The 28,000-nt window shown below is 41.4% G+C and overlaps 1 protein-coding gene across 1 annotated transcript; it reads left to right on the top strand.

Annotated features, from left to right (window-relative positions):
* Positions 1-28,000, top strand: EPOP (elongin BC and polycomb repressive complex 2 associated protein). The gene has a single exon (XM_020785646.3). The coding sequence runs from the start codon at positions 17,372-17,374 to the stop codon at positions 19,229-19,231; it is 1,860 nt and encodes a 619-aa protein (XP_020641305.3). The 5' UTR covers positions 1-17,371; the 3' UTR covers positions 19,232-28,000.

Here is a 28,000-nt window from a genome sequence, read left to right on the forward strand (position 1 = left end):
AAAATAACACTTTAAATAAATCCACAAAACATAATAACAACTAGCTGCACATTGAACAACAGGTTTCACATGAGCAAGGTGGGTTCAGATCGATGGTTTCTCACCCTGATGTAGCACATTTGGCCACTTCCAAAAAACAGAGAAGGCATGCAAAACCAGTATATTTTGCAACATGGGAAGGGGATATCCAAGCTCTTTGGTGTGCTCAAATTCTGTGATACAGGTGGTGAAGTTCTTTGGAGCCAGGCCATTGCTGGAAATTTCTACCCAGTGTTCCACCTAATTCTACTCCCTAGATTGTTTGCTGTCATATGCTGTCAAGTCAGAACCAACTTATAGCAACCCAAATAGGACTTTAAAGGTAACTGAGATATTTATGACATTGTTTTACCAGTTCCACACTCCCAGTAAGCTTCCATGGCTGAGCAGAGATTCAAACCCATGCTTCCTCAGTCCTAGTCCAGCACTCTAAATCACTACACAACACTGGGTATCTGGCACTCCCTAGAATAGCCCTTCAACACATTTTGAAGTGTGTTCAACACATTTCTTCTCAAACAACACTCTCAATCATCATCTATTCCAGGTTGCCCATCCCTACCCTATAAATTACTTTGTCCCCCTCTCTCCACAACCCTGTGAATCATAACTTTTGTTGTAATCAAATCCATTCTATTCAAATGCTTGTGGTTTAGAGCTCCTCCTTTTAAATTTATACTTTTAAACCTGGTACAGTAACAGGTGCAGTTTAAGGGTTTCATAATATTATTTCCCTGTTGTAACATGCGCTTTCATAATATTTTATTTACCGTTTGTGATTCTACACAACTCCTGGCCTGAAAAGCAAGTCTAAAATATGTAAAACAAGTCAGTCAGTCAGTCAGTCAGTCAATCAATCAATCAATCAATGGCTAGTATTCTCATCAGCCAAAAAGCATTGCTGCAGACTGAAAGAACTATGAAACTCAAGACAGGGAGTTGTTGAAGGGGCAGCCCTGTTAGTCTGTGCAAGCATTATAGATGAAAACAAAAGTAAAAGGTAAAGAAGGTCAAAAACATGGTGGCATCTTAAAGACTAACTTTTATATTTTCAAATCTGAGCTTTTGTGGAAGTTCCCCTTCCTCAGACATAAGGGATAGGGAAGAAGTTTTATAAATGGATTCTGTGATCTATTACTAAATATGGGATAGCAAATATTGATTTTTAACTTTTTGTGATGTTCACGTATAAGGTTATTATAAACCACCTTGAAAGCCTGTTGTGGGTTGAATAGCAGAACCAACCTATGTGTGCGCCTACACATAGGCGTAGTCTACATGTGCAAAAAGCAGGACTTTGAACTACTCTCTTACTGAACAGCCCTGCTGATGACTTCTAAAGCCCACTGATTCACTGGGTGTACTCTAGCACCAGGTGGGAGAGATGCAGGTTCAAATCCCTATTTAGCCATGGAACTCAGTGAGTGGCCTTGGTTCCGTCACTATTTTTCAGCCTGGCCTACCTAACAGGGTCCTTGTGAGGATTAAAAATGGGAGAACCTGGAAGAATATATATGTTGTATTGAGCCCCTTAGAGGAAAGCCAATATCTAAATGAAATAAACAAGCAGACCATGTTGCAAAAGAGCTTTAGGCAATCACATGAAGCAAGAGGCCGGAGCCCTTCCCCATCAGCACGATTGCTCATCTATGTTATTTCTATCTATAACCTCAAGAATCAGAGCAGTGCAAGCTCTCTCACCAGCTGGGACTGAAGTGAACCACCCACTCAGCCTGCGCAGGACCACTGCTGTCCACTCACACACACCCCTTCATTGTGCATGCCAACACTGGCATAGAGGGAGGGGAGAAGGGAGGAAAGTGGTAGGGAATGCAGTAGCTCCCTACCTGATGCCCTCAAGAAGATGGGGAGAAGGGGGAGCAGCTGTTAACCAGGACCCCCCCCCCTTTTGCGGCTTCCATGACCCTACCAGCTATTTTAAAAATGCTTGCTCTCTGAGAGCCCTTGAAACCATGGAATTACGGGAGGGCTTGCTATGCCATTTTTGGCCAACCTTCCTGCCGTGCTGTGGCTCCAAGGACCCCCTCAGAAACATGTTTGTTTGTTTGTTTGTTTGGTTGGTTGGTTGTTTGTTTGGTTGTTTGTTTGTTTGTTTGTTTGTTTGAAATAATCAGTTCTCCCACCTGAGGCAACTGCCCTCAGAGCCAGTCCAGTCCACAAGGGATGTGAATTAAATACAATACACATTAACTGTAATTCTTTTTTTTAAAAAAGATAGCAATGATCTGGACCTCTAAGCATTGAACATCTATGGTCAGAATAATCACAATGTACAGAGCCAGCCTTACCATTGGGCACACAGGTAGCGCAGATTGTCAGCTATAAACCTTATTTGCTGTCAGGCTGGAACTGACCGATGGCAACCCTAACAGGGATTTCAAGGTAAGATAGATATTTAAGGAGTGGTTTTTATCAGTTCCACCCCTTCCAAGAATTTCCATAGCCAAGGAGGGATTCAAGCCCTAGGTCTCTGGAGTCCTATTCTGTCACTCTATCCACAACATTACCCTGGAGAGGTTTATATGTCAGCTCTCCCTTAGCATCCTCCCAGCCAGGTACAAAGAAATCGATTAGGAAAAAATAGACATTCCTTGTCCTGCCTATCCAGCCCATGCTACCAAACCTCACTCTACCCCACTCCTGTCCTTCCTTGACTTGTTCCTTCTTATTTTTACTACCCCAAACTCCATAAAGTCTTCCACGGCACACAGGAACTCCACTCAAGTGCTCTGGAGGTCGAAGGGTCACTCTGGAGGCAGTGGGGGTCAATGTATAGCCATCACAGGTCAATAGGCAATGGATTCTATATTGGGACTTAAAGAAGACAGAGAAATGGGAAAATCCATTCAAGCTTATAGCAAACTTGTCAATCAAAACCAGCATTAGAAATACAGGAGGGGGGGCATTCCTTTAGCAGATTGCAAGGAGATGAAATCCTGGCCAGAAAAATGTACCTTTTCAATACTTGCAGTTCTTTAAAAGCTTTGCTAGTAATTTTAAAGAAAATTATGTGTTTTATTGTTAATAAAAATGCAAAGAACAAGCATACTAAATGAGTACACACAAGCTAGAGAAGGTTATCAGGTTGTTTCACTGGGCATAACATCATGTAAAAAAACCTCTCTCAGTAAATTGAACTGAGAGGTTATTTTGAACAGGTAATTCTTAAAACAGCCTAAAAGATCATTGTTTTAAAAATGTATTTTAAAGAAAAATCTAACAATTAGGAGTGACATACTTACTATGCAGAGACATTCCCCCAGCTGCTAATATAAATTTTTTGCTCTCAATTTCCACATTATAGCATCATTCATTTTTAAATGATCATTTGTTTTTTTTGACACTTTGAGGACTCAGCTTCATTCCTGCATGCTTTTTTAAAATTTAACCAGTAAAACTGTAAGAAAAAAAATTATAGGTCCATATTATGTGAGATATTTACATTCCAGTACATAACAAAGCAAGATCCATTGTGTGTGTGTATGTGTGTGCGCGCACGCGCGTGCGCAACTTTTCTGTTAAAATATACCATTTTAAATCATTGTGACACTGTCCCAAATGCTGGAAAACCAATTTTCTAACATTAGCACAACTGTTTGCTTTTTAAAATGTTTGGTGCCTTTATTCTGCAGTCCTCAGTCTACTGTAACTTCCCAAAGACATGCTTATTTCTTTCCTGATTTAGAGCATTTCATTTACGTATTTAAAAAATTACCAAGTTTTCTGATGCCCCAAAATATGTAAGAAAAGAACCACATAAAAAAGAAATCATCCACATAACTTCCAACAACTGGAGAAAGAAATAGAAAGCTCCAAACTCCATCCTGAAAGAAGAATGGGATGGGGGGAAACTATCATATAAAATGAAAAGAATATTTTTTGTGATGGATCAACATACAGTATTTGTACATGATTTTTCCAACCCAACCTGACATGAAAGTGTTAAGTTTGAAAGGAAGGGCATTTTCAACAGAGTTTGGAAATATTCCTTTTTTGCGGGTGAGACTACATCTCCCAGAAGCCCTGAGTCAACATGAGATGAACTGCAGCTCAAAGTGACTTTTCCAAGCCCCGCATGTAGCACCAGGATCTGGGTCAGCAAGCTTATGTCCAAGCATTCTGTTATGATGGAAGATAGTACTACAGATATAATTTTCACAGGAAAATGGGCCCAGACCTACTTCGAAAATATCCACTGATATGGACCTTCTCTAAACACAGTGGGTATGTTGTGTCTACTCAAACTGCATTGAATTAAATAGGTCTGCTTTAAGCACAATGAAATCTAGCTGTAGTCCATATTCTTGTAAGGATGTGAAAGGATGCCAGCTAAATTAACAGGAGCTGTGTAAAAGAAGATTTCACAGAATAGCTTTCTCACGGTTTTTTTGCCCAAAGTGTAAGAGGGTAGAAAATAATAGGTTTTAGTTTGATCAGTGTCATTTTTGAATGTTACTAGTAAAGTACACAAAGGCAAGGAACGCTATTTGAAACTGTATATAGGATGCACAGTAATATGTAATGTTAGTGTAATTTCTAAACCTTAATGCAAAAGTCTGGGAAATGAAAAATAGCAAAATCTTGAGGATGCAATTCTGTTGACACCTACATGGGAGTAAGCCCTACTGAGTTCACCGGAAGTAACCTCTGAGTAACTTTGAATAGGATTGTGCCCTAATGATGTAATCCAATATCAATGTATGAAGAAGTAAAACCCACAGACTTCAATTTGATTTACTCCCAAGTGTGTATAGATAGGAGTCTAGCCAAGATGTCTCCTGTGAACATAATCTAAGGGGAAAACTATCAGAACAACTTTAAAATTCTGTTGTTACTCAACTAAGGAACAAAGACAACTTGTTAAAATTAAAATGATGATCTGAATGAAATAAAAACACCTCTGATGTTTCTTCCTAACCTTTGCCTTCTCATTTGTCTTGAGTTTAACCTCAAATTAGAATTTTCACCTGAAAAGGGATCTGTAAAGGAAAAAAAAAGATCTGTTTTCATCATTCTCCATAATCTGCAAACCTTCCTTTGCAAAAATAAATGTTACTTTCTATAAGAAACAGAGACTGGCCTTTTTTCTCCCCTAAACCAGAGAAACAAATCACTGTGTAATATGAAAAATGTCAAAGGAAGGCAGAAAAATGGGACAATTCCCCCCCCCTTGTCTTGAAGACTGATGCATGAATGTTTTTCTTTAGGAATGTAGAAAGTCTTTCTTTTCAAAGGAGGTTTGCTATCACTTGGGGGAGGGGCAGCCCTATGCAGTACGGAGTAACTACAGAAAGAAGAACCAAAATGAAGGAAAAGAAACATGAATTTCCACTTTGAAACCACACACACACACACACAAAATCAGAGCTTGGAATGATCCCTTTAAAAAGACAATTCGTTCCTTTATACGTTGTATTCTTTTCCAAATAAGTCATTGTAACCTATAATTCAGAAAATGGCAAAAAAAGTGAAAAATTCCTGCCAATATGCCTAAAAATGCCCATTAAAATAACCTAGGAAAGTAACTCAAAAATATTTCATGTCACACCAGTAAAGTAACCTTATTACTTTTTACGTTACTTCTGAGTTGCGACTTCAAACATTGGTACATAAAAAATTAACTTGTTATAAGTAACTTAGTTGTAACTTGCTACTCAAAAGCTGTGTAACAAAGACACATATAGATAGAACAATTTTTTAAAAAGCGGCTAGATTTCAAGTATTATTTTACAGCAGAAGTGTTAACTGCTGGAGAGATAGAAACGGAAGCTGATCTGCCTAAGGAAGAAGCAGCATTATATGAACACATTTAGCTTTTTGCTTGTTAATTCTATACTACGGCTCAATACAGAACGATTTCTTAGAAACACAATCCTCACTGTTGAAATGTGGGACGCAGGCTCATTGTACAGAGCCATGTTCCCTTTTTCCTCCTCTCTCTTTCTTCTCTTTTTCTGCTAACATGAACTTTGCAAAAGTACAAGGGCACTTTACAATAACATATTCATTTCGTTTATTTCAAAATATTTCTACATCGCCTGTCAAGCACAGCATATTCAATGAACAATACAAAAGTACAAAATTACTGAAAATTTCTGGCTGAAATCCTAGTGCACTTCACATCCCGTAAAAATATCCCTGTGGAAGTTCACAGGGGGTTATGCCCAGCCAATCTGCATTGCTTACCTCTTTTCAGAACTGATAGCACAGTTTACTACGTAACTAGTGGTGGAATGTGCCTTCCAGAACTGCTTTTTCAGACAGGAGTTCTACCCTGGCAGGTATTTCGCTACCACTTGCTCAACCTCAAGTTATACACATTTAACTACACAAGATTTCATTCACTCAACCAGTAGACCACAAGCAAAAAATAATAATAATGGCACACAACATAAATACTGTAATGAAATACTGATATCAGCGTGGAAAGTTTTTGAGCTGTGCCTCAACTATATCACATCTAGCACATGGCTTATTTGTGAGAGGATGAAATTTTGGAGAACTGGTATGATCACACGAAAGGTTCTGCTTTCGGGAATAATTTGGGACATTCACAAAGTTTGTCTCAAAATGTTATAACAAACCATCACTGACTTTTAAGTGTGGGATTATGACAAACACACTACACTGTTGTAAAAGAACAAAGAAACAACCCTTCAGAATTCTATATTCTTCCTCAACCAGTGTGTGTGTGTGTGTGTGTGTGTGTGTGTGTGTGTGTGTGCGCGCGCGCACGTACACACACGTGTGTGTACGCATGCGCGCGCGCGCACACACACGCACACACACAAAGACAAATAGGCAGTTCAGGAACTACTTCACGTGTCTCATCAAGCAGGCTATACTCCATAAAAGTGTATGCCTTAATACATATGCTCTCCTTTAAGGTGACATCAGACCCTTGGTTATTTAGCAGATACCTAAGAACATGCTTATCCTCTAGAAATTTGTATATTTCAAAAGTAACTGTACTGGGTACAAACCCCCCCCCCCCAAAAGAAAATCCACAGTATGGAACAACTACAAAACACTCCCTGACATCTCTCTCTCTCTTTTTTTTCTTTTTTTGAGGCACGACATATGCATATCTTACTTTGAAACAAGTAGTCCTAAAAGTGGAAGGAAAAAGAAATCTACTGCAGGAACATTATAAGTTATTGGGGGGGGGGGAGAGGAACACCCACAACTAATTAGTGGCTTCTTGAGCCTGCTTCTGATCTTGTTTTAAACCACACATTTGAGCGACATGTGCAGCTTCAGACTGTAAGCAGTGAGATACATGATGAAATGTGTCTTCATATAATTAATTTTTTTAAAAAAACACTGTTTCACAAACAGAGAAAAATGCTACAACTAAGGCTAGGCAAACAACAACAACAACCCTTCACATAACAGCTGGTTTTCAACATCGAGTTCTTATTTTGGGGTGGGCAGTGTTGGAGTGAAGATGATTTAGTCATCTGAGACTCCAAGCTTGGAATTTCAAGCAATACAGTCCAAACACAGGTTTATTACTTCACTAAAAAGTCAGAGTCTTCTACAATTTTCCAATATATCTTAATTTTTTTTGTTCACATTAGGAAATGAAACACACACACACCCCACTTCATAAGCCCACAATGGTATAACTTCTTTACTCCTAGAAAATTACAGTAATTCAAAACCTAATTATTCTTTGTGAGAAACTTTAGGTCAGAGGCATCTTAGCAGAGAATTGTTACCAGTTCTTGCCTTAGATGTGTCTAATTATAAGGTAACTTGCACAAAGTTTGGGAAATGGGAAAAAATAGACACAGTGCAGTATTTGTGGATTTAAGTGAAAATGACACTGTATTTATGTTCTTCCAAACTTTGCGCACATGGAAATTAAACATCGTATCTCCACGTTTGGCTAGAGGCAGCTGCTTGCCTCAAGGTGAACTTCTTCAAAAGATAGGATGCATTTCGTGTGCGTGTAAACTTTTCTCACGTTGCAGCATTTCAAGTGCAGCCTGACACCCAGCCCAATACTAATGCATACAGTTGTCTGGAAATGTTGCTGCATTTCTTCATATCATCACTTCTTGTCATAAGGATTCATGGAATTCTCTCCTCCTCCTCCTGATATGGGGCAATCATGACTCCCAACTGATTCCAAGATAAGATACATTTTGCACCTAGATTTCTTTGTGTAAAAAAAAAAAATGATGATGCAGCCCTTTGAAGTAAGTCCCCATTTTAAAAAGAAACCCTCCAAGACAGAATAGATATTGGCAGAGAAGAGCTGGTTTACTGCATTGCATGCTGTCCACTTTACGAAAACCTTGCAGTAGGAAGGAATATCCATGGACATACTGGGAGCGGCTAAATGTGTTTTTCTCCTCTTCTTTGCCACATTTCAGAAGTCATACAAGTGGAACAAAGTTATTTTACCAGTGTAACAACTATGTTTCTTGTTACTTACCCGCATTTGCCCTCACCACTCAAAACCGAATCAGAAAATCAAAGTCATGTTTTAGCACTTTCCGAACAATACATTTGCAAATTTCCAGTCTTAAATTCGAACTTCTCACATATATTTTGAAAACATTATGCTTTTCTTCCAACTTTTTTTTTAGTATCAAAAAGCTATGCTTGGAAATCTTACCTTTTGTTGGATTCCTGTTCAAGGGATCCCTTAGCCAACATGGAAGAAAGCATACAAAAGTAACAAGTAATACAAATAGTTACTTTTAAGAAAACACTAAATTACTTTTCGATCACTGTAATGGGTAAAGAGTAAGAAACTTTCTGTACTATTACACACAGAAATACTATATTTGTTCCCCTGATTTAGGAAGGACCCATCATGAAGGAAAATTGTGGAGTAGAGCTTAGTGGCCAAGCAAACATTTTAAGTACAGGAAGTCCCATGACCATCATCCCTATTTCCTTCAATTTAAAGAATCAGACAGCAGGGTATGGAAAATCCCATTTTGCCAGAGACTGTGGAAAGTTTCTGCCAGTCAGAGTCATCAATATCAGACTTAGGTGGACAAATAGTATGACCTTGTGAACAACCAGTTACTCCATTCTCCATGACAGAGCACCTAGACATTGTACTCAGCCATAGCCGTGCTGTCTGTGGGAATCTGGGAGTTGTGGTCTTAAAAAAAAAGGACTTCCCCAAGATTAATCCCTGTTAGTGTACCAGGAACCCAGAAATTCACAAGTACCAGGGACTTCAGGGACATTGTTTGCCCTTGCGGCCCTTTTGCTGCTGGTCTAGAAACTGGAAACACCAAGAAATTACAGAGCCACCCAGTCCAAAGGCACTGTCTGTCTTCAAAGGCTGCAGCCCCACGTGGTAAGTTTTAGAAAAACACTATATTGACTGTCTCCACTCTCACAACCATCATATGAGTATGACCACTACTGTCCTCATTTTACAGCTGGAGGAAGTATATGTATTAACACCATTTATATCCTGCTTTATTCCAGTAAGCTCAAATGGGGCGTTTATGATCCTTCATTTTATTTTCTCAAAAGCATTATAAAGCAGACAAGGCTAAGACCTCACAAGTGGCTGAAGGTCACTCTCTGACTTCATGGATGAACCTGGATCTTCCCAGTCATCATCCAAGTCTCTTAACTATTTCTGGCAACTGTTTTCCCAAAGCTGTAGAGCAATGGTTTCAAGCCTTGGATAATTCAGGTGGTCTTGGACTGCGGTTCCCAGAAACCCCAGCCAGCACAGCTAATGGCGAAGGCTTCTGGGAGCTTGCAGTTCAAGAACACCTGTGTTACCCAAGTTTGGGAACTACTGCTATTAAAGTAATCCACATCAGAGCTCAAGGACAACTAAATCCCAGATTTCCACATGCAACAGTCTTCAATGTTTACATTTTGCTCATCCTCAGAGAAGTCACTTTTACATCCAGATTTAGCAGATCAGGAATTGCTAAGAGAACAGAATGCATCAACAAAACACAAATTTGCTTTCTGGTTTTGATCTCCACCGTCCCTTCAAGAGCTATACGTAACACAATGGTCAGGAGAACCAAGCTATGAATTTAGAAGCCTCTGTCCATATTTTACCTCTGTCAGAAGATGACGAGGTGGGCTTTATTTATTTATTTATTTATTTATTTATTTATTTATTTATTTATTTATTTATTTATTTATTTAATTAATTAATTAATTTATATGCCGCCCACACTACCCAAAGGTCTCTGGGCGGCTTACAGCATTTAAAATACTATAAAGTTATGTAGCAATTAAAATACAATTAAAATATATATAAAATTGCCATCGGACCCACAGCTAATATTATTTAACAAGACACTGCTACATCACCAGACTGTATGTTTTGTAACAGGACTTAGATCGCAGGTGACTATGGTCACCATTCATAATATTTTTAAAATGTAAGGGTTATTGCTTTTACATTGTTTCAAATATATGTGACCCCTCTCTTTCTTTACAAAACCCTATACAGCAGGGTTTTTTGAGCTTACTGGAAGAAAGCAGGATGATCATCATGCAGATGATCTGACTTACTTTATTAAGAAAATTAATTAACAAGACGTTGCTTCATTTCTCATCACTACCGGAATGTGCCCTCTCAGACCTGTTTTAAAAGTCATAGATGAAAATAAGAGCATGCTACAATTCTAGGTGTACCTGTAAATCTATCTACTGGGTGTGGCCTGAATGACAGAGGAAACAAATCTCTTGCATGCACACTACAGCTGCTCAAAAATGCCATACACCCTCCCCCCCAAAAAAAACACCCTTCAAACTTTTCTTGACATCACCTACAGAAAACATCCAAAGAGATCTTGAGAGCTAGGCATAGACTCTTAATAGCCTCTGGATTTTTTTTTCTTTTTAAAGCAATCCTTGTAGCCATCCTCACAAATGGCAGGTAACAGAAGGTGATGGCACTCTCCTGGGGTAGATCTGAAAGCAGGGTAAGTTCAACAAAAGATCTCCTGTGGTCCCCAAGGGCTATCTTGCATGCTGCGCAGAGGAAAACCTGGGTTTGGCACAAGGGTAAATTCGGCAAGGTGCAGTGATGGTTTTATTCCTCGGGTTGAAGCTTGTAAACCTATACAAGCTTGGGGAAAAGCTACATTTTTGAGCTGCAATTCCCAGTGTCTTGCAAGCAGAAAGAGGTTCTGGCAGATGGGGGGGGGAGGAATATTTCCAAATATTACACCCAATACATATCTGACACATTCTCACACTACATTTTAAAATTTATTCCTGAAGCCTCTTAGAATGAAATGAAAAATGGCAAGGGAGGGTAGCCAAAATTGTTTGTGCAGTAATCAAACTGGATGTGGGGGATGTTAGATCTGCGTATTAAAACCCAGATCTCTCCCCAAAACACAGAAGTGAGACAAGGGACCTGACTTTTAAGGATGGGGGGGAGAGGGCAGCTGGATCCCCTTTTGTTCCAGAATGTATCCTCTTGCAGAGAAATGCATCCTGAGAAGGGAAGCACCCCACAACTCTTGCTGTACACCCCTTTTGCAGTTTATTGTCCCTTTGCTTTCTATGTGAGCAAGACAGATCTGGGTTTCAGTGTTCAGACTGGCTTCTATCATGTCCAATTTCACCCTCTGTAAGGAGCCGTCCTTTCAAAAATAAGTTTGCCAAGTTGTACAGCAGCACACACAGACAACTCAAATGATGCCACAATGGCTGAATTAAACCTGTACGGAGCAAACAAGCTGATTGTCAGGGTTTTTTTTTTTACTAGGGGGTAAAACTTGCACTTGGATGTGAAGCGCTCATGGTGTACAGAAATGCACACTGCTTGCATTTGAAAGTGCACCTAATTAGGAAAGGAAGAAAGGTGCATTTTTATCAGGACATGTTCAAGATAGGAACTTTACAAAGTTGTCTCCACCCCACCCCGCCGCCGCCAATGTTTTCTTCTTAACTGGAAGACAAGAAAGCCAGGAGTATGGAAGACAATAAGCATGTATCTCCTAGGAAAGTCTTCTGGGCAAGCCAATGTAGAATGAATTGAAGCTGTGTAAGCACATGAATTTTAGGCAGGCTTCTGCAGGAGATATTCCCAAGGGACTGTGCCTGGAGCAAGCAAACCGGCTTCCTTTCGGTCCACCTCCGTTTCATTCGCTCGCAGACTCAGTTACCTACACTTCCAGCTTCATGTAGAAACAATCAACACAAGACATCTTCTCTATACATCTGCAAAAAGCAAACCCTTCCCCACTCATTCAACCCTGTATGGAAAAGGCCAAATATTGTTCAGGGAGACTATTTCAAAATGCCACAAGAGCAACAAGTAAACGCTAGAAGCTGGTGAAACAGAGATAATTTTTCTGTTTCGGGAGAAGACCGCTGGCTACGTTAAGAGGCAAATCTTTATTTCGGTTGGGAGGGACCCTGCTCATTTCCTTAGGCAATTAAAGGTTTTGAATTCTTCAGCTTTGTGAACAGCATAAAGGCTTCTCCCATTGATTTCCTTGTGTGTGTGTGTTTTAAAGGCAATAGAAACATCAAGCAAAGGAGGTTTTGGGTCACTGACGTAATTGATGAGAAATACATGCAAATCAGACCGTATGTGTCCCACCTCAGTCCCCCCCTTCCAATTACTGTTATTGCTGTTGTTATTATTTTGCACTACTCTGAAAGGAACTATGCCAACAATTCAGTGTAACTCTCATATTGTCTTGATTGAGTTTTAAAATGTTAAGCCTGTATTCCTGCTTCTTCTCCCACCAGCCCTCCAACTTGTTTAGAAGTCAAACGTCATTGATTAGAACAGGATTCTCCCATGGAAGCATACGTAGGCTGCAAATTTACACAAATGTCCCTGGACTGTACATCTCCCACTGGACCTATTAAATTTTCCTTCTAAGTAGATCTCCACTTCTGGCTAGCTTACATGAGGACAGTACAAAACACTTCCAAATATTTTGCATATTCAAAAATGATTATGGCTTTTAAAATTTGAGATGGCTATGAGGTTGGTTATGCTTAGTTTAAGGGATTGGGATTTGACAGAACTATATTGTTATAAATAAATTCTTTATTTATGCCAGAAGCACCATAGTACGATTAATAAATATATCAAATAATCTTCACCCAGTAACAGACAACATCAAGAACATTTAGAGCAGGAAGCATCAAACTCTCCATGGTACATGTTGCGAGGCACAGAATAAACTGACAGAGGTGTGAAGCTGCCTGTTCTTTTCTACACTGGAAAAGGGCTATGACGGTGTGAAAACAAACATGTAAAAGGTAATATATATTATTATGTTGTCCTTAAAGAATATATTACCAGATTTCTTCATTTTCTTTGGAAAACTGGTGGTAAATGACAATTCTGTTTCCCCTTTGTGGTTTATATTTAGTTTTCAACAATAGCAAACATGTAGTATTGAGAAAATCAGAAAATGTTCGGAGCCCCATAACAATTCTGTGTAAGGAAAAGAATCCTATTATTTATATACATATATGTATTTGCTATTGTTGAAAACTAAAAATAAACCACAAAGAGGAAATCGAATTGTCATTTACCACCAGTTTTCCAGAGAAAATGAATATGTATATATAAAAACACCCAGAAACAATAGCATGACAGCAGCATAAGAAAAGTATTAAATGGTAGAGGAGAGACGTTGATGCAATTATAATAATGGAAGGAAGGAAGAGTAATTGGATACCCTGATAGTGTTAAAAAATAGTGGAAGATGTGTAACAGTTTCATGGAACTCAGTGGTTGTATTGTGTTGGCATAACAGAAGAAACGGAGCAAATCCATGCAAAATCCATACAGTATTTGTAGACTTCAAGATATTTCTGGAAATGAAAATTTTAAAAATGTGCCAGCTTTTGCCAAGTCAGAAATAAACACAAAATCAACAGGCGAAATCCAGTGGGAAAGTCTTCTGTGCAACCTGTCCCTTTCATCCCCAATTATAATGAACGCAACTTGTGGAGGAGAACTTCCCCTTGGGTTGTAGGTCTTTACACCGATGTATTGATGGACAATACATGCCTCTCCTCCCAGGGGGAGAAAAATCATTTCCCACAGAGTATTCTCCATGAAAGAAAGAAAAATTTAATGTAAGAATAAAAGTTACTGAAAGGGAGGAGGGGTTGGGGGAGGAGCTACAGCAAATAGGATTTCCACCCCCCACCAACACCTTTTCCATCCTTTGCTTCTCCCCAAACCAGCAGATTAGCTTCAAGATAAACAGTTAATGACCCTAGGTATGCTCAGCTCTGTGCTGGATTGTGGCCCATGGCTCTAATCCAAAAAATGGCTGCAGAAGCAAAGAGTTACACCACGCTCTCAGGTGCAGCAAAGAATGCACAGAAAAGAGCAGGCAAGTTGGAACACCCATTCCCACACAGGGGCAAGCGTGGAACAACCCAAGAGGTTAACCATGCACTACAAACATTTGTGATAACAGTTTGTGGTGCTTTGCTAGGCTTCTAGGCACTCCATACTGCAAATGGACACCTTGAAGTCTTCTGCTGCATTCCAATGACATTTGCCTGGCCTAACTGCATAGTGTTAGTTAAGATTAATTTGATCGACCTATCCAACCATCTTCACCACTGGACCAAATAGTTAGTTAAAGCCCCAATGGTTTTGACATGCAATAGATTTACTTGAGAGTAAATTCTTCTGAAAACTCTAGAATTTCTCTTCAGGATTAACAGAGCAGCCCTATACCAACCTGTTCAGAAGGAAGTCCCACTGAATTTTCTGATCCAAATTTACCCACAGGTAAGGATGCACAGAACTGCATCCTAAATTAGGATCTCACTTAACATCAGTAACTCTGCAGGCTTAACAGAGGCAAATCAGAATCATATGCCAAAACTGTATATCAGTGGTACTTGTCACCTTACATATTGAGCAGGATTTATATGACATATACATATGAAAGCTAGGAGCATTCCTAGACAATGCTGAACTTTTACATTTCTGGTAGGAAAGTCCCTACATATGTGCATGTGTATTTTTAAGGACTGGAAAGTTTTAATGGACTATTTAGAAGACGTACAAGATCAAATTTTCCCTTCCACTGTAAAGCATTCTGGCTTGGATGTTTGAAGAATATAGTGAACACCAAAAGCAGGAGCTTTGTTTAGAGATCTTTTTACCCTAATGAGAATTTTATTAGCCAAATATAGGAAATCATCTAAGATGCCTAACAGAGCTGAATAAACAGCACCAATGGAGATACTAACAGTAGCAAAATGGAGAAGGTGGTATGGGGAAAATTTTACTCTGACCTTAACTTATCAGAATGTATGCAATATTGTGATTAAGAGTAGAAACATTTCCTTTGTAATCAACCACACACACACACACACACACACACACACAGAGCGGGGGGGGGAAGAATTAATTGTAACTACAGTTATACATTTATAATCTATTGTTTTTACGACAATTACCACAGTTCTAGGGAACAGCAAAAATTATATGCTTTGTTTTTTCTCAAATTAACATGATTGGTTTCAATGCTGGCTATTTTATTTGTAAATTTTAGACTTGAACAGATTTGAACAATGATATCATACATTCTATAAAATTTGCAGCATCCATATATTGTATCCTGATACCATTCCCCTCCATTTCAAATTGGGAAAGCAGCCAAGTCCTCCTCAGATCCTGTCATTTTTGACTATACAACACCTCAACCTTTTGGATGTCTACTCCAAAGTAAATCCCACTGTGGTAAATGTGGCTGACTTAGGACTTAATTTAATTATTAGAACTATGACACTCTTCTTTTTATAACACAAACCTTCAAGAATATGTAAGTAGTAGGAAGCAAAATAATCCAGAAAGTTGACAAAAGGAAGAAAATAGATACTTAAGCCGCTTTATGAAAAATATTGTTGCAGGGAAACAGTAATTTTAAAGTCCCTTAAATAATAATTATTATATTATATAGGCTGCAATTACTGCAAGGCAAAAACACTGACTCCCACCACCACCCCAAAAAATAAGCCTTTTTCTTTCATGAAAGGATGAATGGGTGTCATTCTTATGCCCAGTGGCTTTTTACAGAGGTTTAAAAGGTCATTATCCAGCCACGTCACCACCCCAATCATTCCTAAAAAGATAAATAGATGGGCAGAAATAAAAGAAAATTATCCCTTCTGTTCTTTCCACGGTACCTACAGCATTACATAATTCTATCAAGCAATCTGGCACGGAGGAAAACTTCAAAAACAATACCTATAGGATAGACTGACAAATATTAGAAACAATATTTCTAATATTTTAAAATATAGTTTATTAAAATATTCAGTAGTGCCTCCTCTGCTGCCTCCCCAGCACTTTTAACAATAACACTGCAAACATCGTGGATGAGAAGAAAGGAGAGCAAATGGATGGCAGGACACAGAGAAGTCCGTATCTTATTTATCTAAAAATCACACAACAACACGCATTTGCCTTTCTCTGAAGGTACACAACGGATTTATACAAACTCCTCTACAGTTTTCGACGGTGTCGCTCCGACGCTTAAATGAAAGGGTGGTGGTTTGTTTTTTTGTGTTTTTTTAATGTGAGGGTTTTGAACGGGGGTGTGTGTTAAATGTTGGGGGTTTTGTGACATCACCAGGTTAAAATACCCAATCAGCTTCCACTCTGGAGAAAATTATTTCGTGGGGTGTTTCCTATAATATACTGTACTTCCAAGTCCGTCTTGAAGAAAGAAGCGGAGTCGGGGGCGAAGGTGGCCACGATGCAGATTTTGGTGTGCGCGCTGTGGCGGATGAAACGCCTTCCTCCACGTTTTGGGGACTGCCTGGGAGGAAGCGTCGCCGCTCTTTCTCTAGCTCTTCGCCTGGAGCTTTTGCTTGGTTTTAAAGATCAGAAGGGGAGCTTTTAAAAGGGGAGAGAGGCACGGGGTGGGGTGGGGGGCGTCATTTCAAGTCCTTTCCCTGGCCGGACGCTCGCCCCTAGGAGGTTGGTGGGAAAGATTCGCTTTCAGGAGCAAAAAGCATCCGTAGGAAGGCAAAGGACTACGCCAAGTCAACGTTTTTCTCTTTTGCGCCCCCCCCCCTTTTCTGGATTTTTAAGAGAGCGGAGGAAGAAAAGAAGCTCCTCGGAAGGAGTGGGGGGGGAGAGAAGGCGGTTCTGGATTCTCGAGATGCGTTTGAAAGGAAAATTCATCACTCCACGACAAGGGGTTGATGGGGGGTAGGGGGAAGATGGGGAAGGGCTGGGCTCCCCCACTGCTGGCCATGAAGGGCCCCCCTTTCTTCAAATAAACAGACAAACAAACATGTTCCTGACCTGACCGGCGAGATACTCCCAGTCGCCGCCGCCGCCAACACCATGGATTACAATGGAGAGTTCCAAGCTGGTTACCAGGAAATCGACGGCATCAGTTTGGGTTACCTGCAGATTAACGGCACCCGGATGTTCGCTCTCACCCAGGTCTTCAGCGACCTGTTTAAGGACATCCCCCGGGCCACCGTGAGCAAAAAAATGGAGAGCCTGAAGATCCAGAGCCGCCGGTGCGACCTGAAGGAGCTGCGCACCCTCAAAGCTATCCAGTCCGTGCCGATGCGCGCCGTCAAATGTTCGCTCATCTCCAAGGCGGACCTGGAGGCCCTCTGCACCTCCTGCAAGGCCTTGGCCCCCAGGAAGAGGAAAAGGAAGAGCAAGAGCAAGAGGAGGGAGCCCGCGGACTTGTTCAATCGGTCTCGGCTACTCTCCGACAGAGCCTTTCGTGCCGGCTGCGCCAAGCGGGAAGCGCTCTTGCGGGATCCGTTGGACAGAGGATACAAGAAAGCCGCGCCACCCGCCCGAAGCTACAGCCGGAGCGTCCGGGGCCACCTCCTAGCCGGCGTGCTCAGCGCTTACCCCGCCGACCTGCAGCTCCTACACTCCGCGGTCAGGGCGAACGGGGCCGGCGGCCAGCCGCCTCGCGCCCCCGACGCCGGGCGGCCCAAGCGTTCCGCCTGCGGCTGCCTAAGCAAGAAAGGTCGCTCGGCGCCCTTCGCCGGCTCCAAGCGCCAAGGCACCTCGGCCGGCTACTCCAGCGACTCGGATTCCAGCGGCGCCTCCAGCCCGGCCACCTCGAGCGACTCCTCGGAGGAGGAGGAGGAGGAAGAGGAGGAGGACTCGTCCTGCAGCAGCGACGAGGGCAGCTCCTCTGGCTCGGAAAGCAGCTCCCTTTGCAGCGGAGACTCAGTGCAGAGCACCCGGTACAGGCAGGCGGCCCTTCCCCGCCTCCCACCGCAACCCGCCTGTTCCCCTGCCCTACCCGGCGGGACCAAAGGCCTGCGCCCCGACCCGAACCTACTTTTCTGGGCCCGGACGCTGCGCGCCTCCACTTTAGAAAGTTTCCTGCCCGTTCCCCCTAACGCGCCGAAGGAGCCCCGGCGCGAGGAACCGGAGCTTCGGGTCAAGCAAGAGGCCGGGAGTCCTCCGGCGGGGAGTCCTCCTGGCGGCCCTGGCGACGCGAGCAGCCCGAGCCCGCAACCGAGGAAGGGACCCTTGGAGCCCCGCGCTCCGGACTCTGAAGAGGAGGACTTGGCTAAGGCCGCCGCCGCCGCCTCCCACAGCTCCAGCTCCAGGGAGGGCCTGCGTCTTGGTGAGCCGGGCAAACCTGAGGCGGAATGCCCTCTCAGAGAGGAGGACGCCGCCCAGGAAGCGTCCGGGCGAGAGGCTCAATTCGACCGGCTCATCCGTCAGTCCAAGCTGTGGTGCTACGCCAAGGGCTTCAACGTGGACGGGAAAGGGTTGCGCCGGGCCGAGCAGGCCAAAGGGACTTCGTCCACCCCCAAGGCCGGCCTCCTCGGCCTGGCCAACAAACCTTTGAAAGGCGGCAGAGACTTGGAAAGGAACGCCAAGCGCCGACGCGCCGAGCGGGAGAGGCAGGCCAGGGGGAGGCCCCCAAAGATGCCCAGGAAGACGAGCAGAAAAGGGGCCAGCCCGCCTTGCAAACGCTTGCTCAGCCCTAGCCCAGCGCCTGCCAGGAACCCTTTCACGCTCATGGGCAGTTTCCCCTGTACGCCCGCCTTGGTCGTCGGCTCCGACGGGGACCTCTGCCCTGCGTCTTCCCTGTGCGTAAAAGACTCGTGCGCCCTCTCCAAAACGCATCCGCTTTGGACCTGGCAGCTGGGGAGCAATGCTATCCCCGTGCCCCCCAGCCTGAAATTCCGGGGATACGGCTTAGAGGATGTGTAGATGGAAGATTTAAGACGAGTTGCTTGCAACAGGTTGTCGGGTGTTGTGGGGGGTATAAATAGAATATGCAGCTAAGAAAAGGAAATCTGGCTTTATAATTCTGTATCTACCCGGAAGTAACTTTATGGGGTTCAGTGGCCTTTCATTTCAGTTTGCCGTTGATAGCAGCTTGTGATTTTGAAACATACTCGCCAAGAAATAAGTTCCATCGCTACAGATGGGGCTGATTTTAGAGCATCAGTGCAATGCACCTCTGTTCGGGCTTAAGTCCTTCTGAGTTTACTGAGGCTTACTCTCAGGTAAGTGGGTATGGGATTGTAGCCTAAATGCCTTTCAAGGATAAGACATCCTGATCCTCAAACCAGTATTTTTTTTTCCGGAAATTCTCACAAAAAGAGGTTCTCAAGACACCACATTCCCCCTTCAAACTGGAATTTCTGGCATTCATTTAGATTTTTTCCGGTCCCCCCCCCCTTTTTTTAAAGTGCTCTCATTTTTCGTTTTCTTAAAATAATTCCCAACTCATAAAATGTTGATCTTTGAATGCTACTGGATAAAAACCTCTAGTATGGAGGGCTGTTTAAAAGAAAATCAGTAATATCACCTTTTCCAGTATTGGTGGGTGCACATGAGTTAAAGAACCTGAAGAATTAAATTGGGTGTGAATTGTTAATTTAATTTAATTTTTCTAACGCAGAAAGCAATGTTTTGAATATATGTACAATATTTATACTGTCAGAGCTGGATAGTTCGAAGAATTAATCATAATATAAAGACAAAGAAGGCAGCTGGGGGCAGACCCAGGCTCCCCTCCCCCTCCTTCTAGCATGGAGTGGTTTGAACTAAGCAAAGAAATTTAGAAGAGCGGTGGGTGTGTTAAGGGGAATGAGAAAGTTTGGAGCAATCTTCCCTTCCCCCTCCTCTAAGTTAACTCTTTTCCCTCCCCCCCCCATTCACCAAGTAAAAAGTGTACTCATACCCCTCCCCTCCCCCCCCCACCTTTCTTCCTTAATTTGGAAGAGAAATGGAATGGCCTTTCAACCATTGCACATTAAACTCATCAAAGCATCACTCCCTCCCCCCTCCTTCCACCCACTTCCTGATTAAGAAAGACAAAAGTGACTATTTTATACCCAACAGCAGAACTTGAAAAGAGAGAGGGAGAGAAATGTGCAGAAAATAATTATCTTGTTATCCTGAAAAAAAGGGGGGGCAGGTTAATGCAAACAAGTTATTTCCAGCAAACATCTTTGTATTTCGTTGTTTACTAAAGAGGCAAAAGAGAGGGAGGTGAACTTTTCCGAAAAATTGCACCAAAGACAAAAAGAAAACAACAACAAAAAAGAAAGGGGTTATTTGAACCGATTGGATTTTTACAGGGGGGTTGTTGGTTAATAGAACCCTGACTTCAGTAGCCTAAGGTAACATTCTGTTTATGTAAAATTTTACTGGAAAAAGAAGGGAATTGGATCCAGGGGCATATTTGCAATGAATTGCAGATGGACAATTTGATCTCCAAGAGGGAGTGCAGAAAAGAGGGAGTCTTTTTCTCTTGCCAGAGGAAACAAAGCATTCCTCCCCCATGCAAACAACTCTTCTTTATTCCTCCTCCTGCATTAGTTGTTCCTCTTTGTCTTCAAAGGTTTCCCTGCCTCTCTGAAATCAAATCCAAACCAAATCTTCCCAACTCCAAGGGGGAGAGAAAATGCGTATTTGCAAGTCAGCCTCTGTATGTTTCCAGTTTCAAAATCAGATCACAGGATGGGAAATCAAACTCTTTACTCCTGAGGAGGCCTGCTGCTGCTGCACAATCAGTGGGGGACTGCACAGAGGAGCAATTCTTTAAAAGTGCAAATCATCTGCTGGAAGGCAAATACTTCTAATATTATTGGGCCTTAGATCCCAAAGTCTAAACATATTTATTTGGAAATAATCCGTTTATTGACTGGCTTTTACTCCCAAGTGACTGTGGTCTGGAAAATTACCATGATATTTAGGACTGAAATGAAATCCCTGCCATTTAAAAATATATATTATTAAAATTACATTTTTCTGCCTACTAAGAAGGAAGAGAAATTAAGAATTAACAGAAATCCTAGGTTTCACTAGGGAAAAATACTGGCACCTTGGATTTCAAATTCATTTGGAATTACACTGATTTGTTACAGTAAAGCAAACTGAACTTGGAATATATACAGAAGCATTTAAAAGAAGCATTTAAGGCTGCGATCCCAAACACAATTACATGGAAGGAGGAAGCCCCCCTGCAGCTTCTGGTGCTTACTTCATGAGTGAAATGTGTTTATGAATTAATATTTACATAATTTTTGGTAGCTATTTCACACATTTGGGGCACTTGAACAGCTCCTCATTTGTTTTGATTTTACAGGAAAAATTAGCACTGAAATATGTCCACACTTTAAAAAAAAAAAAGCAACTAACAACAAGAAAAGATAAAATGAGATATTTTTTTTTAAGGGAACATGGTGCGATTTAGGTGTTTTGTTGTGAAGGGGAAGACATCCACATTGTTTTGGCTGTAAACTCCCCCTTTGGGTAACTGATTTTGAACATTCACCTCCTAATAGATGAGTTTCTTTTACTGAAATGCATCAGGGTGAAACGAAAAGAAAAATTAGGATACTATATAGTTTGAATTTTTTTGCTTCCCCTGAAAGGGACAACAGGAAGAATAAGAGGGAAGTTTCTCCATTTGCTTAATTCTCTTTTTGAGAAAACAAACCTACCCCTCAGTGCCATACTCTTACTTTTGTATTCAAAATAGGAGCCAATTTTACGTAAAAGCGGAGGTATGTGGTGCTCCTTAACTGCCCACCGACTATTATTTTCAAAGGAATGTGGAATTCGAGAGAGGCCAAATATTGACACCTTTTTCCCTTCCCCCTTTGATTTCTACCTTTACAAACGTAAGTTCCAGAAGGAAGAAATATTTTAAATGAAGCCTATAATACAAAGAATTTGTTAATGTGGAGAGAAAAACCCAAGCTTCCATTTCATTTGCCTCAGATTCTCCTATGAGAGTCTGGTGAATGAAGTGTGTGTATTCTGAAGCAGGTTTCCATGGATGGCCAGTACTTCTGGGGGACTATAGAGAAAGCAGCGGGATGGGGGTGGGGAGGAGCTTCACCTAGCAGTAGGAATAATGCATGCCTCTTGTGCTAGAGAAGAGAAAATCCCTTTGCTCACCCCCCCCCCCCCAAGATTGTATTTTCTTTCTCTGCGGACACCACTCACCGTATGCATACCCAGCCTTCCTGGATCAGGGCCTTAAAACACAGTGGTCTGCTGAATATTTTACTTTTTCTTCCTCCCCCTTTTTATAAAATAACAAATACTCCGGTTCTCAAAACATTTGTTGGACAAGCCGCAAATAAAATAGGCTTCTTGAAGTGGGAGTGGTATATAGAAGAGAGTGCATGGAACAGGATGGTGGTTTTCCCAGTACAGGAAAGAATAATTTCTCTCTTCTCCAGTTCCTCTACCCCCTCCCCCCCCATCTAGTTTGCAACACACTATGAAGGACCCTGGGATCAATCCACCAAGAAGTTCTCTTTGGAAGGAAGGGGAACTACAAAAGAATGCCCGATTACCATTATAGAGCCCCCTATTCATTTCTGTAGGGATGCTAGTGAGTTGCATCCTCTATTGGTGTGTGTGTGTGTGTGTGTGTGTGTGTGTGTGTGTGTGTGTGTGTGTGTGTGTGTGTGTGTAAATGCTTACCTACAGCTTCTCATTCATAGTTCTTAACGTTTACATACAAGTATGCTTCTCTGTGTTCCTTTCTGAAGGCATGGTGGTGTTTATTCACTATTCATCCCATGTTTGCACATGAGCATCTACATGTTATATGAATGCATATATTATGAGCATTAGGTATACTAAGCACACTTAATTTTATGTACATCTCTATGCTAACAAAGACAAAGAAATGCAAATGTGCACTGGAGGTGTGCATATATCTTGGTTGAATACTATTAATATTCACCTTGTATCTCAGGAAAGTATCAGCAGCTATTGGGTGGTAGCTGAGTCGCACAATCCAATCCAATTCGGTGACTTGCTTTTCTGTGAACATGTCACATGGGTGAAGTTCTTTTTCTGTGCCAGTCACTGGCAAATGGCCCTTGAGGGCTGGGGAGCATGGTTTTTATGGCCCGAATCAAGGCTGAGGAACTTGCAGGGCTGCAAATGATGCTGGACTACAATTCCCATTATCTCTGGTCCCTAGCTATTCTGGCTGAAGCTGGTGGGATTTGGGAGCCCAGTATATCCAAAGGGCCACAATGAGCCCTAAAGTCAAAGCTCATGTATTATTTGTTGCATTTATATCCTTTCCTGTTGTGAGCTCAAGGCAGTGGATTTAGCTCCCCTCTGACATTGCCAGCAATAACCCTGCGAGGTAGGTCAAAAAGAATGACTGGCCCAAGATCACCCAGATCTGTCCCAGTTCAACTGTTAATAGCATCCTGGCGGTGATCTTCAAATGAAGCACATATGTTTATTTCTATGGAGAGAGAAAATCTGCATGGGCTGAAAGGGAATTACAGAAACAATGTTCCTCCTCCATATAAACAAATTAGAGCAGACCTTGCAGTCACCTGAGTTGTGTTTGTGGCATGCAGTGGAGCTGCATCACAAATGAGAAATTACTGGAGTTGTGTTAGTTCATCCTTCTACAAACATAGCAGTTTATCAGCTTCGCGAATTATTTTCAGAGTATTTTCATACAAGGTACTAAATGTGCCTTTTCATCCTTCCTGTAACTGTACATTGATTAGCACAGACATATTCCCAATGTTTTGAATGTTGCATCTAAATGATAAAAGATTATGAGATTTATAGTGCCAGATGCATGGGCAATTGAATACTCCCTCTGATCTGCAGTAGTATACGTATTTGATTTTTTAAAATTACCTCATTTTCTGTCTTCCATTAGTAAAACACATGTGTATGCAAGAGGGACGTGAGCTTTCAGGTTTGTGTGTGGAAGCACTTGTTGTCTTCAACACTTCTGCAATGCTATGGCATTTTTAACCTTCGATTCTATTTAAGTCTTAGCTATTTAGTTGAGACAGATACATTTAAAAGTAACCAAGCAATTGTAGCTGTATTGAACCCCTGCCCGCCCCCCCCATTATCCTCCAGATCCATAGCTGGGCATTTCCGTTATTAGGTTCAGCCAAAATGCCACAGAAGTGTGGAAGCTTTTGACTTCTCCAAATTCTTCAGTAGACTAGATGGTACAAGAAGGGTGTAGAGAAGAAACATAACCCCCCCCCCCCCAAATTAGGGTATGTCCTGTTGATAGTAATGGCTTGGCTACATGAAAGTGAGCTGGGTGATGCTGCAGTCCTCTGGTCACTCTAACCACACAGCAGGTTTACCCCGGAGGAAATCCCACTGAAACTTGCCAAGACTTATTGTAAAACCTGCTTAGGATTGTGCTTCATGCGTATCTGTTTAGATGCTAGTTTCATGGAAATACCTCAAACTGGCTTCCAGGTAAATGAAATGAGGGTTGAGATCTTTGTTCCCTTTGACCAACCAATCTGGTTGGGTCAAAACCATGTAGCTTGCAAGTCTGGTCAGCTTAAATCAGTGAGATTACAAGTGTCATATAGTACAGTCCTCTTCACATTTACTTAGACATAAGCTCTTCTGTGTTAGAAGGAGGCAATCTGATGCACACTTAACTTTTGAGGAAATGCTATCTATCTGCTGTTGTTTTGTAATGTTAAGTAACTGGTGGCTTATGGTCACCCTATGAATTATTGGTCTCCAAAACATCCTGTCATTAACAATCCTCCTCTTGTAAACCCAAGGCTGTGGTGTCCTTTATCGAGTTAATCCATCTCATATTTAGTAATCCTCTTTTTCTACTGCCTTCACTGTCCCCATTATTATTGCCCAAGTGGGTCCTCTATCAAATTAAGCCTGAATTATTTCTGGAGGCAAAAATGTTGAAATTGAAGCTGTCTTAATTTGGGCAAATAATGAGAAGGCAGGATTTTCTGGAAAAGAGAAAAATGCTGGGAAAGGTAGAAGGCAACAGGAAAAGAGGAAGACCAAATATTAGATGTATTGACTCCCAAAAGGAAGCCACAGGCTTGAGTTTACAAGAGCTGAGCATGGTAATTGAGGACAGGATATTTTGGAGATTGCTTATTCAAAGAGTCGCTATAAATCAGAGGTGACTTGACAGCACATAACAACGTTTTCTCAAAGGAATCCTTATCTTTTCACTATGTGCCCAAAGCACAACAGTCTCAGTTGCATCATTTTTGCTTCTAGCGAGAGGTCAGGCTTGATTTGGTCCAGCACCCACTTATTTGTATTTCTGGCAGTATTTAGTCTCAACTAGGACAGACCCATTGAATGAGGTTTACTGGTTTTATGGGTTTATTTTAGTAGATTTAACTAGCAGCTGCATTTAGGCTATGGAATTCAGTGTGACATTTTCAAATGACAGTCTATAGGACAGGTATTCATGTGAAAGGGTTACTTGCAGTTTTCAATTAAGAATAATTATTAGCCTGTTGGGCAGTTCAGATAAGAAACTGCCAGTTCCCTGGATGACCTAAAGCCAGTTACACTCTCTTAATTTTACCTCACTCACAGGATTATGGGGATAAAATAGGGAGAAAGCGAGCCACATACGTTTCTTTGATCTCACTGGAGGAAAGATAATGATATGAATGCAACAAATAAATAATAAAATAATGCTAGATTTAATTCTAGTGCCTTGCTTTAACCAAGTTAAAAGTTCAGCACCGAATGCCACTAAGTTGATTTTAGAAAAAGATGTGGGACAGTTGTGTAATTAGATTTTTTTTTTATTTTTTATTTTTTGTAAACTGGATCATGTGAAACTATCTACAGTTTCTGTCACATACTCCTTGAACAAGTTCTCAGAAAACCCGAGGGGAATTTTTCTCTTTCTCTGTACAATCAGACGATCCTAATTTCAGCTCTCAGAAAATGCCCTTTCACTTACATGGAAGAAATATGCTATTGCCCGGAGGAACCTAATTACCTCTTTAGAAAAATATTGGTAGAGTCAATCATAGCTGCTGTAACTAAGTATAAAGAAAGTAAAATAATAAAAGCTAGACAAATTAAAAACAACAAGCAGGGGGGGGACATTTAGGAAGAAGCAACAACACTTCACAAGATTGTTTCGAGAGGATGAGCAGTGGTCCCCAACCTTGGGGCTCCAGATGTTCTTGGACTTCAACTCCCAGAAATCCTGGCCAGCAGAGGTGGTGGTGAAGGTTTCTGGGAGTTGTAGTCCAAGAACATCTGGAGGCCCAAGGTTGGGGACCACTGCTTTAGGGAATAAGAACATAGCAGGAAGTTCTTTGTGAGATCCATATGAATTCCCCAGTGGATTGTATCCTTGAAGCTCCCTGAATGTACCAGACCCAAAGTTCTACAACTTGACCCCAGTGGTATTTATGTACAAGTAGGTTCCACTGAGTTGTCTGGGGCGTACTCTTGACTATGTCTTACGATCATAATCTTAGACTGCAGTGTTACACTCATCCTTGGGAGAAAGGCCCATTGAGCAGGCTAGGTGAATACGCCTGCATAGAATTCATGCTACAGTATTTATAACCCTCTTCTATCAATGTTAAAAATGGTGAGGAGATTCCAGATAAGTTTGAAAGGAGCACCATAGAGGGAAAGACAAGGAGCAGCAAGATTATTTGGGTGTGAGCTGGACAAAAATAAAAAGGGAAATTTGTTTTAAAAAAAAAACCCAGAGCCATGTTTTATGTGGGGACACAATTTTTTGAAAAGGAGGACAGTCAAGCACAACCACGTAAAGTGGATTTTTCAAGATTCGGGTATCTTCAGGTGGAAGAATTACAGGTTTTCTTTTTAAAAGAGGATTGTTGGGCTGGGCTAGGGAGATGGTTTCCTCAAGGCCTTCCCACACCCCATTTCTGTTTCGCTTTTTTGCATTGCCTGGCATAGTTGGCTATGCACTGTGAGAGAAAATCAGCTTCAATTTTCATGGAAATCCCATAGAACTATGCAAGGAAGAGAGAGATATTGGAACAGACTTGAGGGAGACCTATAAGTGTGGTGGGAGGTTGAAAAGGAAAAGGTAATGTACATACTGGCCCCACGTTCTAGATTTAAAGAAATGAGTCTGCTTTTTTAAAGAAGAGAAACAGAAAATATAAGCACAAGTAAGATGGTGATAGCAACTTTTACTAATTTCAGTTTCTGCTCTTTGAACCTGTGTGATGTAAGGTTTCAAAACAAAATAATTTCCACAGGAAAAGATGCTGGACATAATTCTGTTTCATTTTTCCAAAGAGACTAAAAGGGGAAACTTGGGGGAATGTGGACATTTAACTTTTTTCAGCAAAGAAATTATCTGATTTGATTATACGAGACTACATTTCCAACGTTCCTTTTTGGTTGGGTTACTGTAAGAATTTTTATATCCCACAATTATTCTGATTTGTTTTATTTTGTTTTTCTGCCTGTTTAATATTATTTACATGCCGTAATACATATTGTTACCTGAAACACAGTAAGCAGAGAAGACGGCAGGCTCTCCTTCCATCTCCATCCTCCAAAAAATAAGCTCAAGTTGAGAAGAATTTGGGGAGGAGGTAGGCTTAATGTAACTTTATTTATTTTAAGTTGTATGAACTGTATATAAGGGGATAAACTGTAATGTCCAGTGTGCAATATGGATCCTTGACTGAGGAATAAAATACATTTTAAGCAAAA

Source organism: Pogona vitticeps, chromosome 6 (genome assembly GCF_051106095.1).
Source record: "Pogona vitticeps strain Pit_001003342236 chromosome 6, PviZW2.1, whole genome shotgun sequence".
Lineage (NCBI taxonomy): Eukaryota > Metazoa > Chordata > Lepidosauria > Squamata > Agamidae > Pogona > Pogona vitticeps.

Excerpts from the sequence above, each read along its gene's own strand:
- EPOP (XM_020785646.3), top strand. The coding sequence starts at position 17,372 with ATGGATTACAATGGAGAGTTCCAAGCTGGTTACCAGGAAATCGACGGC.